Source organism: Phodopus roborovskii, unplaced genomic scaffold (genome assembly GCF_943737965.1).
Source record: "Phodopus roborovskii unplaced genomic scaffold, PHOROB, whole genome shotgun sequence".
NCBI classification, from domain to species: Eukaryota; Metazoa; Chordata; class Mammalia; order Rodentia; family Cricetidae; genus Phodopus; species Phodopus roborovskii.
The window spans coordinates 28520062-28534334 of record NW_026126447.1 but is presented as its reverse complement, the minus strand read 5'-3'; the positions used below and the strand labels follow the sequence as shown (position 1 = coordinate 28534334).

Below are 14273 nucleotides of genomic sequence, written 5' to 3'. Positions count from 1 at the left end.
TTGAGATAGGAGATCAGCTGGGTGAGGTGACTTAAAAGACAGACTAGCAGAAAGAAGAATTGAACCTGTGGTTGAAGGAGTCAAGTCCTACCTAATGAGATCAAGGAGATGGCTCAGACAGAAGTCAAGTCTAAAGGGGGTGGTCAGGCTGGTGTGGAAAGAATAGGTCACTGAGGCCTGAGCTCAGGGGGTCTACTGGAGAGTGAGAGGTGGATTTGTTACCATGCAGTGAGTCACATGACTCTTTGTTCTGGTGCAAGAGCAGTGTGGCAATTTCAATATAGCAAGCCCAGTGATAGCAGCATGTTAGCATAGTAGGGGAGAGGGTGTGATCTGGCAAGGTGCCAAGTGCTCAGGACACAGTAAGAGTCTTTTCACCTGGTGTTTGGTGCCTGCCTTGGCTTGAGTAACCTCTGGAGTAGGGTGACACTGCATTGGTTCAGGAAAGGACTTCTTGCTCACAGTTTTACAGAGTTGAACAGGGCAGGGCTGGCCTGTTTCAGCCTTCATGGTTTCTGCATGAGCTGTTCCTAATAAACATGCCTTTCTGGTGGCTGGGTTGCTTGTAGCACCCATCAATTGGACTGCGGTATTCAGTAGGCACTGAGCCTGGGGCTACGTGGTTCTTGGTTTGTTTTTCATATGTGCTGCCTCTCCTGAAATTGCTGGTACTGTGATTCACTGGTAGGAACCACTTCAGACCTCTTGATATATACAAGCTAATTTATAATTGGTTGTCTTTTAATGTAACATGAGACATTGTACCTGTAGAAACCATTGTAGAGCTGTGCAACATGACTGGGAGCTACACTTCCAAGAAGAAAACTGCTGTTTGGTATACTGGATATTAAGTTCTAACCAGGCTCCTGGAACTCTATACCTCTACCCACTAAACCTTCATAGGAACTATGAGGCAGCTTTACCTTCTCCCACTCTTAAATACAACACAGAGATTGGAGGGCTTTCTTGATTTATTTCTGTATGCAAGTAGAAATAACACAGTCCTTCATTCAACAAATGAACATCTGAAGGGGACTCCTGGGTATTTAAATGGGTTAACAAGGAGAGTGCAGAAGACAGAGCCATTAGCAAACTAATGAATCACCCTCCTTCACACAGATAAGCTAATGGGATTTATATAGGGAGAAGCAATGGGTGACCCTGCCATCTGTGCAGTCATGGGCCTGGCTCTGAAACTCTGAGTGATGTTTTTCTGATTATAAGAGGGGATCCTGCTGTAAGACCTACATCACTAAGACCCACTCACTATGAGACATGGAAGAGGACTGTGAACTCAATGATTTGAAACTGGTAAAGACATTCACAAAGGAGAAGTAATATTTAGGGATATCATGAATGTACCATAGCAGATATTAACATAACATTTTGTATTTCAACTTCATTATTATTATCCAGTAGGATGACTCTTGATTTTAATGGGGGGAAAGTTTCAAGTCCAGGAGGCAAGACTTGAACAAATACAAATCAGGTCTTTAGAAACATTTGTGTTCATAGGATAAGTGATTTTAAATGGCAGAAACAAGAAAAGTGTACTCTTAAGTTTTCCTTTTAGAGATCCCAGAAGTAAGAGAGGCTTTGTGCATTGGAGACTCCCTCCTCCTGCTGTCAGTAACAGTTAAGATTGTTTATGAGACACAGGACAGCACAAAGGCTCCTCTGTAATCCAGCAGAGATCCTATCTTAAGTGATTACATTACACAGCCCTGCCCAGTCATTAGTTTCTTGTTTAGTGATAATGTCCTTCATTTTGAATTATTTGATGGTAGTGACTTGTAAGTATGTCCTGATTTTGAAATTTATGCATATTGCAGGCCTGGATATTTCTGGACTAGTGTACAATTGCTGTTGCATTTGATGCTATGCAGGGAAGAGTCTGCAGTAACTGAGCCCTGGGAAAAACTTTCTGTGCTGAATCAAAAGCAAACTGTAGTAATATTCATGTGTGTGTGTGTGCTCATGTGCATATGTTTACAATAAACTAAACAAAAATGTCACTAGGAACGAGGAAAAATTTTTTATAAAACTCAATGAATGACCAGGACACATGAAAATTTTTTGACAATTGCTTAAATTAACATATATTAATGCATGCCATAGTTTGACTTAAACTTCAGAGATCCTAAAGGTGTTTTGTTCTGCTTGCTTTTGTTCTGTAGAAGGATGTCTTGGTTTGCATGGTAAATCTATTGAGTTATCCATTAAATGTCAGGGCTGTTCAGGTGCAGGGAACTCAGGCCTTAAGAGAGCTCATCCCCTCCAAAGACTAATATAGGTCATTAACCAAGGAAGGGAGAAGCAAAGCAGAAGGACCTGGTGATGTTGGGCTAGAAAGAAATAGCATTTCAGTTTTTCATTCACGCCCCCATGGCTCACTTGCCACCTCCTCTAGCTAGGAATTCCCAGGAACATCTGAATGACATTTTTACTGCTCCCCTTGAGATTCCTTTTTCAGCTGATGACAGCATCACTGTGTTCTGAGCATAAAGGCCAACTACCCATTCTGGATCTCACTGAGAGTAGGTGTCCCATTGAGATGCCTCATGTGGACCCCAGTTGATCAGCACTGGGTTATGCACCTAGGCAGCGAGTGTCACTACTGTCCTATCTTCATCTGTGCTCCCCCACCCTCCTCCAGCCTTAGTTCTCTTTGGCTCTTTTAAATGTCATATTTATATTTTTCACACACAGTGGGCATTTATGGCCCAAGTTAAAAACCTGTCTGTACTGTGCTCTTCGGAAAAACAATTTATTCAGCAACGCTGGATTTGCCTTGGAAGAAACATGTTCAGAAGGCAACAACAACAACAAAAATCCCAGGAACCACTCTGACTACAGTATAATTCTTATTTATAAAAGTGAAACATTGGTATTCAGTACATTAAGCTTTTTATTGGCTCAGGAATAATTACATTTTTGTTACTTATCTATACATGGTTATACATAAAGGTTTATGGACATTTATATTTTCCCGATATATTGTCCTCTAATAGGAGCCACAGTGATTTCCTTGGGGATTGGTCTAGCTGGGAGTCACAAAATAATCATGTAGAAACACTATTAACAGAATGCTTATTCCTTTGCAAAGACATTATCTAAGGGGCTTCAAACATATGCAACAGGCAACTGGTTGAATCCCCACCCACATGAGGAAGTATGTAGTAGAAAGATTCGATGAGGGGTGCCCCCTTTCAGACCAACTAACTTGCCTGAGGCTAAGGGCCCACCCTCTTCTGCTACGCTTCTCCTGAATTTCGAGATGCTGAAGGTATCCATGTTGTATTCCCTGCCTAACTGTATTTTCCTTTTCCTATTAAGCAGTGAGAGCCCAAGGTCAAATATGAGCATTTAGGGTGTTCATCACAGCAAAACCATTGTGGCTGCAGGGCAAGTTGTGGGGAAGAGTTACTTCCCAGGTAGTACAATGGGGCACCACCCAAGGCTTTGCACCTGGACAGACATGAGACTGGATCCTATCCCCACACCACCCAAATGCCTTCAGCAGCTGCTGTTTTTCTGACCATCATTTCCTCAGTCGGACTATGAGATTAATGCTGTGAACCTCAAGATGTGGTAGTAAGGACTGGGCATAATAAACAGGCAAGACTGCATTCTTCTCTCCCTGCCTTTCCTAACCACAGGGAGCCATTGCACTCAACAGTGCTTTGTGTGGGCTGGCTTAGGCATGCCCAGTACCTTAGTCAGAACTCCTCAGCTGTATCAGCTGGAGCATGTTTAATTTGGGTCCTAACATTTTGTGCCTAGATACTGATGGGAGAGGTCATTCTGTATGTTTCTCATACTGGTTAATAATAAAGCACTGTTGACCAATAGGAAAGGAAGATAGGAGGGACTAGGAGACAAGGAGGAAATAGGAAGTAGGGGGAAGGAGTCAAGATGGAGAGTCTGGAGAAAGCAGTATGCCGCCGGCTCCCCGGTAAGAGAAATACATAGATCAGCAGAAATGGGTTAATAATTAAGGCAGAGCTAGCCGATAAAAAACAAGTAACCGGGCCAACAGCATTGTATCAAATACAGAGTCTCAATGTATTATTTGGGGCTGGCGGCATGGCGGCGGAACAAGACCGGGAGGCGGCAGGCGGAAAAACCCATACGTTACAAGATACTTCTCTATCCCATTCCTCTTTCTGAGGTGTTCATCAGTCCCTTATTCCTAGTTTTGGCTGGTTTGGGTATCTGTGAAAGGGCTTCCTGTGCAGCTATGAATATACTCACCCACCTTCATCCTGTGTCACACCTATAATCTCTATGCCATTACCTACCTAGAGCTGGCCTTCTAAACTCAGAGTACAATGCTGTCAATGTAGTTAGTGTCTAGGTCCTGCAACAAGGGAGGCATGGTCCAGGCACTCATGGGCTGTATATAGTGATCTGATTCAACCCTCACACTCCTGTCTTAGTGTGTTTTTCTTTCTTTTTTATTTTATATTTTTATTTAAATTAGAAACAATCTTATTTTACATATCAATCCCAGTTCCCTCTCCCTCCCATCCTTCCATGTCCCCCACCAAATTTCTCAGGGAAGGTGAGGCCTCCCATGGAGGATAATCAAAATCTATCCTATCATTTGGGGTGGGGCCTAGGCCGTCCTCCATGTATCTAGGCTGAAAGAGTATCTCCCTATGTGGAATGGGCTCCCAAAGTCCATTGATGCACTAGGGATAAATACTGGTTCCACTGCCTGAGGTCCCATAGACTGCCCAGGCTTCCTAACTGACACCCACTTTCAGGGGACCTGATTTGGTCCTATGTTAATGTGTTTTCTTTTGCTGAGACAAAAAACATGATGGCCACAAACAGCTTGGGGAACAAAGGATTTATTTGGTGTACACATTCTGATCATGGTCCATCATGAAGGAAAGACATGCAGGAACTTAAGGTAGGACACTGCTTAGCCAAGGCTCAGTATCCCTCCATGACCATCTATTCTTAGGGTTTCCACTGCAACTGAAGCTACACTTTCACCAATAGTCTCTCCTGGCCTCTTATAGTACCAAGCCTCAGTTGCATCCCATGGGCCATTCATGCCTTCAAAAGCAGTACCAAATGGGAGACTCTTACACATTACACAGTTGGGCTGCCAACGTGGGTGAGGTACAGCCTTGGCCTCCCCTGGACCATACCTCCTGTGTGCTGACTCTGAGGAAATAACTCCCAGAAGATTTCTTTTCAATGATGCTGATCTCTTCCTATTGATAGCGAATTTCTGAGCTCCAGCCAACCAGCATCTATTGCCCCAGTAAAGCAAAAGTTTAATTAATTAGTTCTGGTCTCGTGTTAATTACAGTAGATTCTTCAGTCCCAGCTGACCAGAACCACAGATTCTTAATTCAAAAAACAAAGGAACAAGAAAAAAAAAAAAGAAGAAGAAAGGAAGGAAGGAAGAAAAGGAAAAAGACAGAAAGAAAAAAAGGAAAAAGAAAAAAAGCAAACCCACACAAATGGCCCTGCGAGTCTTTGATGCTCTCTGAAACTTCCCAAGCCAGGCCTTCATTGCATTCATTGGTCTCAGTATTGTCATCTCCTAAAGCTCCCACAGGATAGAACATTAAGTTCTGACCACTAGGTCACTTTTCCAGCCCAAAGCTTGCACAATTTTCCCTTATTCCCCTCCCATTTCTGGTACCAGTATCTGTTCTAGGTTTTTCTATTGCCGTGATAAACACCATGACCATAAGCAACTTTGGGAGGAAAGGGTTTATTTGGCATACGTATTTGATCACAGTCCATCATAAAGGGGAGTCAGGGCAGGAACTCAAGCTAGGAACCTGAAAGCAGGAAATGAAGCAGAGACCATGGAGGAACACTGCTTCCTGGTTTGCTCCTTTTCCCAAGTCTGCTTTCTTATACAACTGAGGGTCACCTTTCCAGGAGTGGAGCAGTGTATAATAGTGGCGACCTCCTATATCAGCCATTAATATCCCAAAGACTTGCCACAGGCCCATCTAATAGAGGCATTTCCACAACTAAGATTGCTTCTTCCCAGATGTCTGGGTCTGCTTCAAGTGGTCAAGGGCCAACCAGAACTACTCCATTATAGGAATGAGGTAAGCACTACTAAAACATTCACTTACAAGGGTTAAGAAATGTTTCCAAGTCTCATAGTTTCTAAGAAATAAAGGAATCTAGGGTGAGGTGCCCAAAGCAATCCTGTGATATGATGCATTTCTTGCCTCTTGTAATCCCCTTCTCCTTCCTCATTTTCTGACTGAAGTATTCATGATGTACTGTGATTCATTTTCCTGTCCATATCTCAATAGACAGGGAATTCTCTGAGGGCAGAGACCATGTTCTGTTTATCCTGTACTCCTGTTTGTAGCACAATACACGAGACCCAGCAATCACTGTAATGACAGTAGATAGCATGGTGTTGCTCTCCTAAGCTGCTGTTGTCCATATGTCCTCTACCCAAACCCACCAGAGCCATGGCAACTCTAGAATTGGCATTACTTAAAGTGTGGGTATGTAATCACAGGTGACTTTTTTGGTTGAAGTTTGGGAGTCAAATATCCCTGTTTGTAAACACTCGGTCCCCATATGGTGGTACTGTTTGATGTGGGATCTGGCTGGAGAATCTTGGGGTGGCGGTGTCTTGATTTTTATAGCTGTCTTGGCTTTCTGGTCTGTGGTGATGTGCATAAGTGACCCTTACATTTTAGAGCTTGTCTCTCTTACCTAGATGGAGTGGAGTTTTACACCATGAGCCCCAATCAGTCATTCCCATTTTATGTTGTTTCTTGCCAAGTATTTGACATGATAATGGGAAAATAACTAATTCAGTGGCTGTATAGGTATGCACACACACATGTATATGCCTCTTTATATGTGTTTGCTATAGTATCAAAACACCTAGTTTTCAAAAACACATCTACCATGTCTTTTCAATTTTCTTAATCTAGAAACTTGTCTTAGTCTTTGTCTTCATGATAGGCAATTTAAATAATATAGCCCTTGGAAATGTGGAATGTGTCTCATTTGAGGTTTCTCTGGGATTTCCTAGCTGTTAAATTTGGACTATGCATTCCCAGCAAGAGTGATGTTGTTCCTTTGTCAGACGACTGCATCTGGAATCACATGGTGCACATTTGGCCATCTGAAGTCAACAGAGGTGGTGTGTGGCGCTCTGTTTCTTTGTATACTTAACATTCTTTTTGTCTTTTTCTTCCCACAAACCATCCTCTGTGAAATAGCATTTTAAAGAACATTTACTTATGCATTCTGTTACTCATGAAATTTTCCTCTAAGATCTGTGGATGACTCCTCTCCTTCCCTATCTTTAATATGACCTGCAGTTAAATGACTCTAAAGTGGAGAAGGAGCAAACATAACAGTTTCATACACAAAACAAGCATCAGGTCATTCCACTTAAGGCAGTGCAGATCTGGTTTAATAGCTGACATGGAAAGAATGAACAAGTCTCCACAGGAAGAATGATTCTCCAAGCTGGTCTTAGATCCCATAATCCTTTATGAAGCTTCTGCTAACCAGGAAAGCACCTTAGAAACCGCCAAGTAAACAACTCCAGCATCTGGACACAGACATGAGCAACTTCAGTTATGCTTGTGCATGCCATGGTTTTTATTAGAAGATAAAACAGGCATGCCAACATGATACCTAAAGGGCATTGGCTATAAGATGGAAACACAGAGACGCCTAACAAATGGCATGGAGTCTTTATGAACTGGCACCCACAAATGCTGTTCAGTTTCCATTCATGATTGCTGAATACTCCTTCTGGTGCTCAACCATCTTCAAAAATACTTGATATTTCTTGTCATAGTATCTGTGGGGTACAAAAGGGCACACGTTAAGCACTCTCAAAATGAAGCTACTACATGGTTTCCATTTTTATTTAGAAGGATGGGAATACATCTGTCATGGTCAGGCTGAAACATCCCAATTTTTAAGTGTGCACAGTACCTTGAGCAGCTGGTTAGTATGCTTGTATCTATTATGTGTAAATGACATGACGTTCTATTGGCTGCATGTTTGAGATTTTATTGGTAAGGCATATCTACAGTGGTGTAGATTAAAAGAGTAGCAGAGCTGGGATGCATACGTAGAAGGGACTGACTTCTGAACCCTCAGTGCACACACTGAAAGGCTCAGGCTTAGGACATCCCTCCTGATCCCAGGCTTAAGTTAATATATCTGGTGTGAGTAGCTGCATGTGAAAGCCGCAGCCCTGCCAGATACAAGACTGGGCATTTTAATTCCTCTTGCAATTTCCACATGCCAGTGTCTTTGGCAGACAGCCTTATCCAGGAGTAAACCTTCTGGAAATATGACCAATGTCTTCCTGTACCTAACCTTACCCTCAGGTGTCTGGTGGTGGCCTTGCTACCCTACCAGCTCTACCTGATTCCAGGTGAGACCTGTTAGAACTACTGTTGGCTATGAATCAGACCTGAGTGGCTTAGTCATCACCATCCTGATAGGGTAGCAACGGTATGGACACACCATACCTGAAGTCTTGAAAATCTGCCCTTACTCTCCTTGTTAGGGGGGCGAACAGGCAGTGCAGTGCAGGAATCCACTCCAACATGATCTTGTAGACTCTGGGGTGCTCTGATAAAGACTCTGTATCAGGATGTTTACCATTGTAAACAGGGTCGGGGAGGTTGTAAGAGACACCTCTGGAGTGTACACAGAAATGTGTACTTGTTAGATATTTCCACCTTAAGCATTCTGGTAATGTAGAAGTCAGGGTGGGGCCAAATCCATAGCTAAGAAAGGGATTTGAAGCCAGGTTTTAATCCCAGCATAGCCCGTGCCTACCTGGGTAACCTTGGACATGCTACATAACCAGTTTGTGCATAAACTTCCTCATCTTCATGTAGAGATATACTACAGACATGTTTCAAGGATTGAGTAATATATGAAAAGCAAAAGGACAATGTCTTATAATAAATAATGTAAGTACTAGTTATTGCTTTGAAATAGTTAATATTCTAATATTTTACCCAATCTAATCTAGGATTGTGAGTTACTGCTAAACCCCACTCTAGAGCATTCAACTGTCAGTTATAGAATGCTTATTAGAAACAATTGTCTGCGCTTCTATGATAATGTAAGGTTGGTCCACTCTTCTGTGGGATGAGATATATTTCTAACTTTGGAATCTCCAATTTCTTAGAGGTAGGTGAGCTGTGCTCCAAAGCCCTTCCCACAAACCCGAGGGATTTTAAGGGTAACAAACTTTACTGAAACTCTGTTCACTGGCTTCATTTATTCTTTGCCATTTGTCCTCTTCAAATTGTCTTGTCCCTTAACATAAACCTTAAGAATTATCCTTATAAGGCTGAATAATTTGGAGTCATCCTAAACACTTGCTTATTGAACTACAGTTATTTATTCAGAATTAAGTTCCAGCTGAGATATCTTCTAAGTTCTCCTCTTTTCGAGCAATTGCTCTTGTATGGCTCAGGACCAAGAAAACAGCCCATAAAATTAATGAGATTTGAAGTCAAGAGACAGGAATAGGAAAAGGGCTCTGGCTTTCTGTTGCAATTTTTATGTTTCCTGCAGATGGCGGTACAGCACTGTATAGTCACTTCACCGAAACCCTGCCAGCTGCCATCAATAAGCCAGTTCTTTTCAATTGAAACACATGGATTTTACAGAAAGAACTAAAAAAAAAAAAAAAAAAAAAAAAAAACACTTCCCTGAAAATTCTTGAGAGGGTCATGAAACAGATAGAGAGGAAAAATCTGTTTCCCATTACAAACAAACAAGGGCTATTTGAGGCGCCCTCAGGCGGACACTCCCCAGCTTCCCCGTCACTGGGAGGTAAGTCTTCAGGATTCCATGGTTGAGTGCCCCATACCAAGCCTGCTCCTTCAAGCTAGGCAGTCTGAGAGTGGTTTACATTGCAGGGGCTTTAGCAGCCTGATTCTGGAAACAGAAGAAAATGAAACTGGATTGCTCTTTGGGGGGGGGGGGGCATTTCAAACTCTCCAATACAGATATTTGTCCCTCCATTCAGTGACACGGTAAGAGTTCTTTTAGGCCTTAACTTCAAGTGCTTTCCTCCATTTCCTGGCCCTTCATCTTCGGAATCATTACAAGTGACTTCTTACTGATCCTGATTGCTAACTTGGGCTGCTCCAAAAGCGTTCGATGTAGCCTCCTGACTTGGTTCTCTACAACCGATCCTGATTGAGGTGAACTTTCCAAAATCTGCACTTGTGCAGGTGCCATCACTGCCCAGGAAGGTCTTCAGCATGGCCTCCCTGCCTCACGTCCTCATCTCATCTTTGTGTTTTGGAATTAGGAGTTGTTTATAGTGATCTTGGTATCAAAACTGGCCCTTTGCATATGTTATTTCCTCCACCAAGAATGTTCTTTTCTGCCTTGGCCTGTATGGAAATTTCTTTTAAAGAGTTAAAGCCAGTTAAGACTCAGTCTTCTCTCAAAAGCTTTCCTTTATCCCCGTAGGGTCTCTGTTCTTTCTTCTTTGGGTTACATGTCACCTGCTGGTTTTATTCACGTGATCTGAAATCATCTCTGTGAACAAATCAGGTAGTGTCTCATTGTTTTTTGCAGTCTGCTGAGAGCTGAGCATATGCTTTGAGTATAAGATGGGCACAACAAACAAATAAGCATTTTGTTGACTTGCATTTAAACATGGGACATTTTCTAGCTTTCAATGCCAAGCAATACAAAGAGTAGGAGAATGTCACTTGGTCCTTTGATGGGAATATAAAAGATCCCCATATGTTAAAACAGAGAGAAACAGATTTCTCCCTGTGACTCAAGGTGAAAACATTGGTCTGAGAGTTTGGAAGCTTGCATGAGACCCAGTGTGGCCAGTCTAGCTCTGGATCTTGGTAAACTAGAGCTCTCTCCTTAGGAGGAGTATCTTTCAACCTCTATGTGGAAAGAGTGCAAGGGTCGATCCCAGGTCCCGCCCAGATCCATCTCAGATCAACACTTGCACCTCCTTTCATGCTCTCGTTCTCTAGCAGCTTTAGACAGAAATGCAGACTTACTTTTTATCCTCAAGTCTCGGGAACACAACTTTCCCCACTTTGCTCATCCTCGCCATTGCCTCCTAGTAAATGGAAACAACAAAGAATACTGTGAGGAAAACAAACAAAAACTAAAACAAAAAATGAAATCATGAACTTTGCAGGTCAACGGATGGAACTAAAAAGATAATGACAGACAAATGTCCCATGTTCTCTATTGCTGGAGGCTCCTACTTTCAAACCTTCAGTTGTGAGTACATAGCCTGAAATCACTACAGAAGGCAGGAAAGCAAAAACAGGAACGGAGTTGCTGGAATATTGCCAGGATAAAGGAGTTATGTGGCAACAGAGAAGGGAATAGCAGGAGATCTGATGAGTGGTCTGATCAGAGAAATGAGGAAGGAGAGGCTCTTTTAGAGAGAGGGGAGGAGGGGAATTGCAGGATACAAGAGATCTGATGAGGAGTAAAATAACATTAGATGTGTCTGAGAAAAAAAACACACACACACACAAGGGATCATACCATTAAATATTTACATAAAAACAAACCCTATAATACATACATATAGTTTTAAGGAACTTTTGCCATCTGGATTGATAGTGTCCCCTCCAGGAGCCGAAGACCACATAACCGAACACCCCAATACCAGACACAGAAGACCTTATTTGAGTTGTTGGTTAGGTCTGTTCAGGCTTCCCAAACCAGCTTATTGTTGTTACCCTCAGTTACCACTCACGGTGGTGCTTCTGATTGCTGAACGCACGGTGCACTTCTGATACAAGGCTCAGAGAGACCTGTGAGCTGGAACTGACCAGAAGGCACCAGGCAAGCTTCAAAGGAATAAGGTAACCAACAATCCTACCCAGCTAGGATGCTTATAAACCACATTAACAACCAGCATGATGTGATAAAAATAAAGGTAGATCATATGTATTTGGGGATGACCAACAGCTCTCTGATTGTACTTAAGACCTTCTCAACATGACTGGTTGCAGAAACCTAGTTAACTACTCAGTACTAGTGAAGTCATGATTACTGGAGGAGAATCTACAACCAATTTACTAAACCAGCATAATCCCTAACAGCAAGCAATAAGCATGTGTTCTTATGTCCACAGAAAAGGGTAGTCTTCGTCCCTCATCAAGGAAACTACTCTTTCCAACAGACAGAGATCACAACAGAAAACGGTAACCCATCAAAATGCAGAGCTGCAGAGCCCAGTCACAGTGGAGCCCAGTCCAAGTGGAGCCCAGTCCCATTGGATATACCTACAAAGCCCTCTTTCACCTAAAGCTCGGGAAACATAGTGAGAGAGGTGGGGAAGGAAAGATTGTACGAGGCGAGGATCAAGAAGTTTCTTCTAAGGTTGTGTCTCCTAGTAACATCAGAAAGTACAGCATTGAAGTCTCACCAGTGTGACTGCCCAGATGAGAAATGAACAAGGATGAGACCAATGAGCATGAAAAATTGGACAAGCCCACGCAGTCGCAACCCTACACAAAAACTACAGGCAATGGATGGGAGGGAGATATGGTCTTCCACTGGAAAGGCACAACAGTGTCAAACAGTCAGCCCTGGAAACACCAAACAAGTAACCTTATATGGACTCAACATGTTATACTTAGGAATATATATGTATAAACACATATGCATGCAATAACAACTAATGAAAAAAGTGGCCATGAATTTTAAAGAGTATTGGATGGAGCAGGAACATGGGAGGATTTGAGGGAGGAAAGGGAAGGGAGAAATGTTGTAATTCTATTATAATCTCAATAAAACCCTAAAACAAAACAACAACAACAATAAAGCAAACTGCAAAACTCAAACACAGGCTTGTGATAGGCAAGAATATTGTAATTAGAATTCACATCCCTTAAGGTACTCAGTTAAACCAAGCTTTCTCAAGGCAATTTGTTTTTCTCTGACAATAAGAATAAAAACCAATGAACAGTTAAGGCTACCTCTGGTACCATACATTCTGGGCTTAATAAATGACTGTCCATTGAGGTCTCTAGGGCATACAATGCAGAAGGCAAAGCCCTTTTGTGACTACATGGAAATGGAGGGCTATATTTCCTTGGATAGTTTACAGTAAAGTATGAGAGCACAGAGCCAAGCCAACCTTGGTATACAACAGACCTAACCATGGAACAGCATAAAAAGCTCCCCAGAACAGCCTTTGCCTTTAAGAACAGTTGTTGAACTCTTATTAAGTCTATAGTTACAGACACAACTTCTATGTCACATATTTGTAATTGCTCACTGGGTATTAGACACTGCTAGGAATTACAGGCTATATGAGACATGCTATTTGTCCCGAAGAAACTCATATTAGCCACAGGGGTGGTGGAATGCAAAGTCTTCCTGCCTTACAGTGTAAGGGAACCTCTGTGTACCTTAAGTGCCTATTCAAGTGTCCCCCACACATCTTTGCCAACTTACTGAGTGGCATATTCAGTGGCATACTGTTAATTACCTTTCCGGCATGCTTTAACTAAAAGGGAAGCTATACCAGATCAGGGGCTTTGCCTGTAACCTGCTGAATCCTAGCACCTAAAATATTCATAATGAATATAGAACCACTATGACATGCCAAGGAGAACACTCAACACAGGAGGTCAACAGAGAAGTAGATGATATGGACCTTTTCTCAAAGAGTTTGCTGCAGAGTGGAAAAGACATTTGCTAGGATCAAAAGACAGTATGCTAAGTGCTATGCTAGGCTCATTTCAATGACCATCAAAGATTAGGAAAGCAGACAGTTTTCTCTTTTTTTGCTAACTCACAGTTTCCACTCCAGATAAGTGGCTCTTAACAATTCTTCCTCAAGGACAGCATGGCTGGTCTGAACTAGCACTGTGGTCTTCCAGCCCTGGATGAACAGACATGTCGGTGAGATAAGATATACTGTACTAGCAAGCACACTGATGGCAGAAAGAAATGGCAGCATTAACAAGGGGAAAGATCTTAAGATGGATGAAAAGTAATTGACCAGGAGGCTAGAGAGAAGAAAAAACCCAAGGGGCGGCTGTTTGCAGTCAATCTGTGAAGGACACAGAAGCAAACACAGCTTCCTGATGTGCCGCTCTGCTCTGGGATGTCCTTAAGAGCCGTGTTGATGTCTGATTATGTCAGAACATCTTCCTTCATAGACAGTTCTGATTTCTGAGATGGTTTCAGCAGCCCCATCATCTACTTTGCTGTTCATTCTGGTTTGTTTTGCCCTTCCCTCTGCTGTGCTCCTGAGTACACCCTGCCCT

At 42.4% G+C, this 14273-nt stretch overlaps 1 protein-coding gene across 1 annotated transcript in view; it reads right to left on the bottom strand.

Moving 5' to 3' along the window:
- Positions 1 to 7390: 7390 nt before the first annotated feature.
- Positions 7391 to 14273, bottom strand: part of Fggy (FGGY carbohydrate kinase domain containing) — a 357033-nt gene continuing 350150 nt past the window's right edge. Inside the window, exons 15-16 of the mRNA XM_051188188.1 lie at positions 11031 to 11092; positions 7391 to 7822 (exon numbers count right to left, since the gene is read on the bottom strand). Of these exons, the coding sequence (XP_051044145.1) occupies positions 7741 to 7822; positions 11031 to 11092 (144 nt within the window). The 3' untranslated portion in view covers positions 7391 to 7740. The remainder of the gene's footprint in view (positions 7823 to 11030; positions 11093 to 14273) is intronic.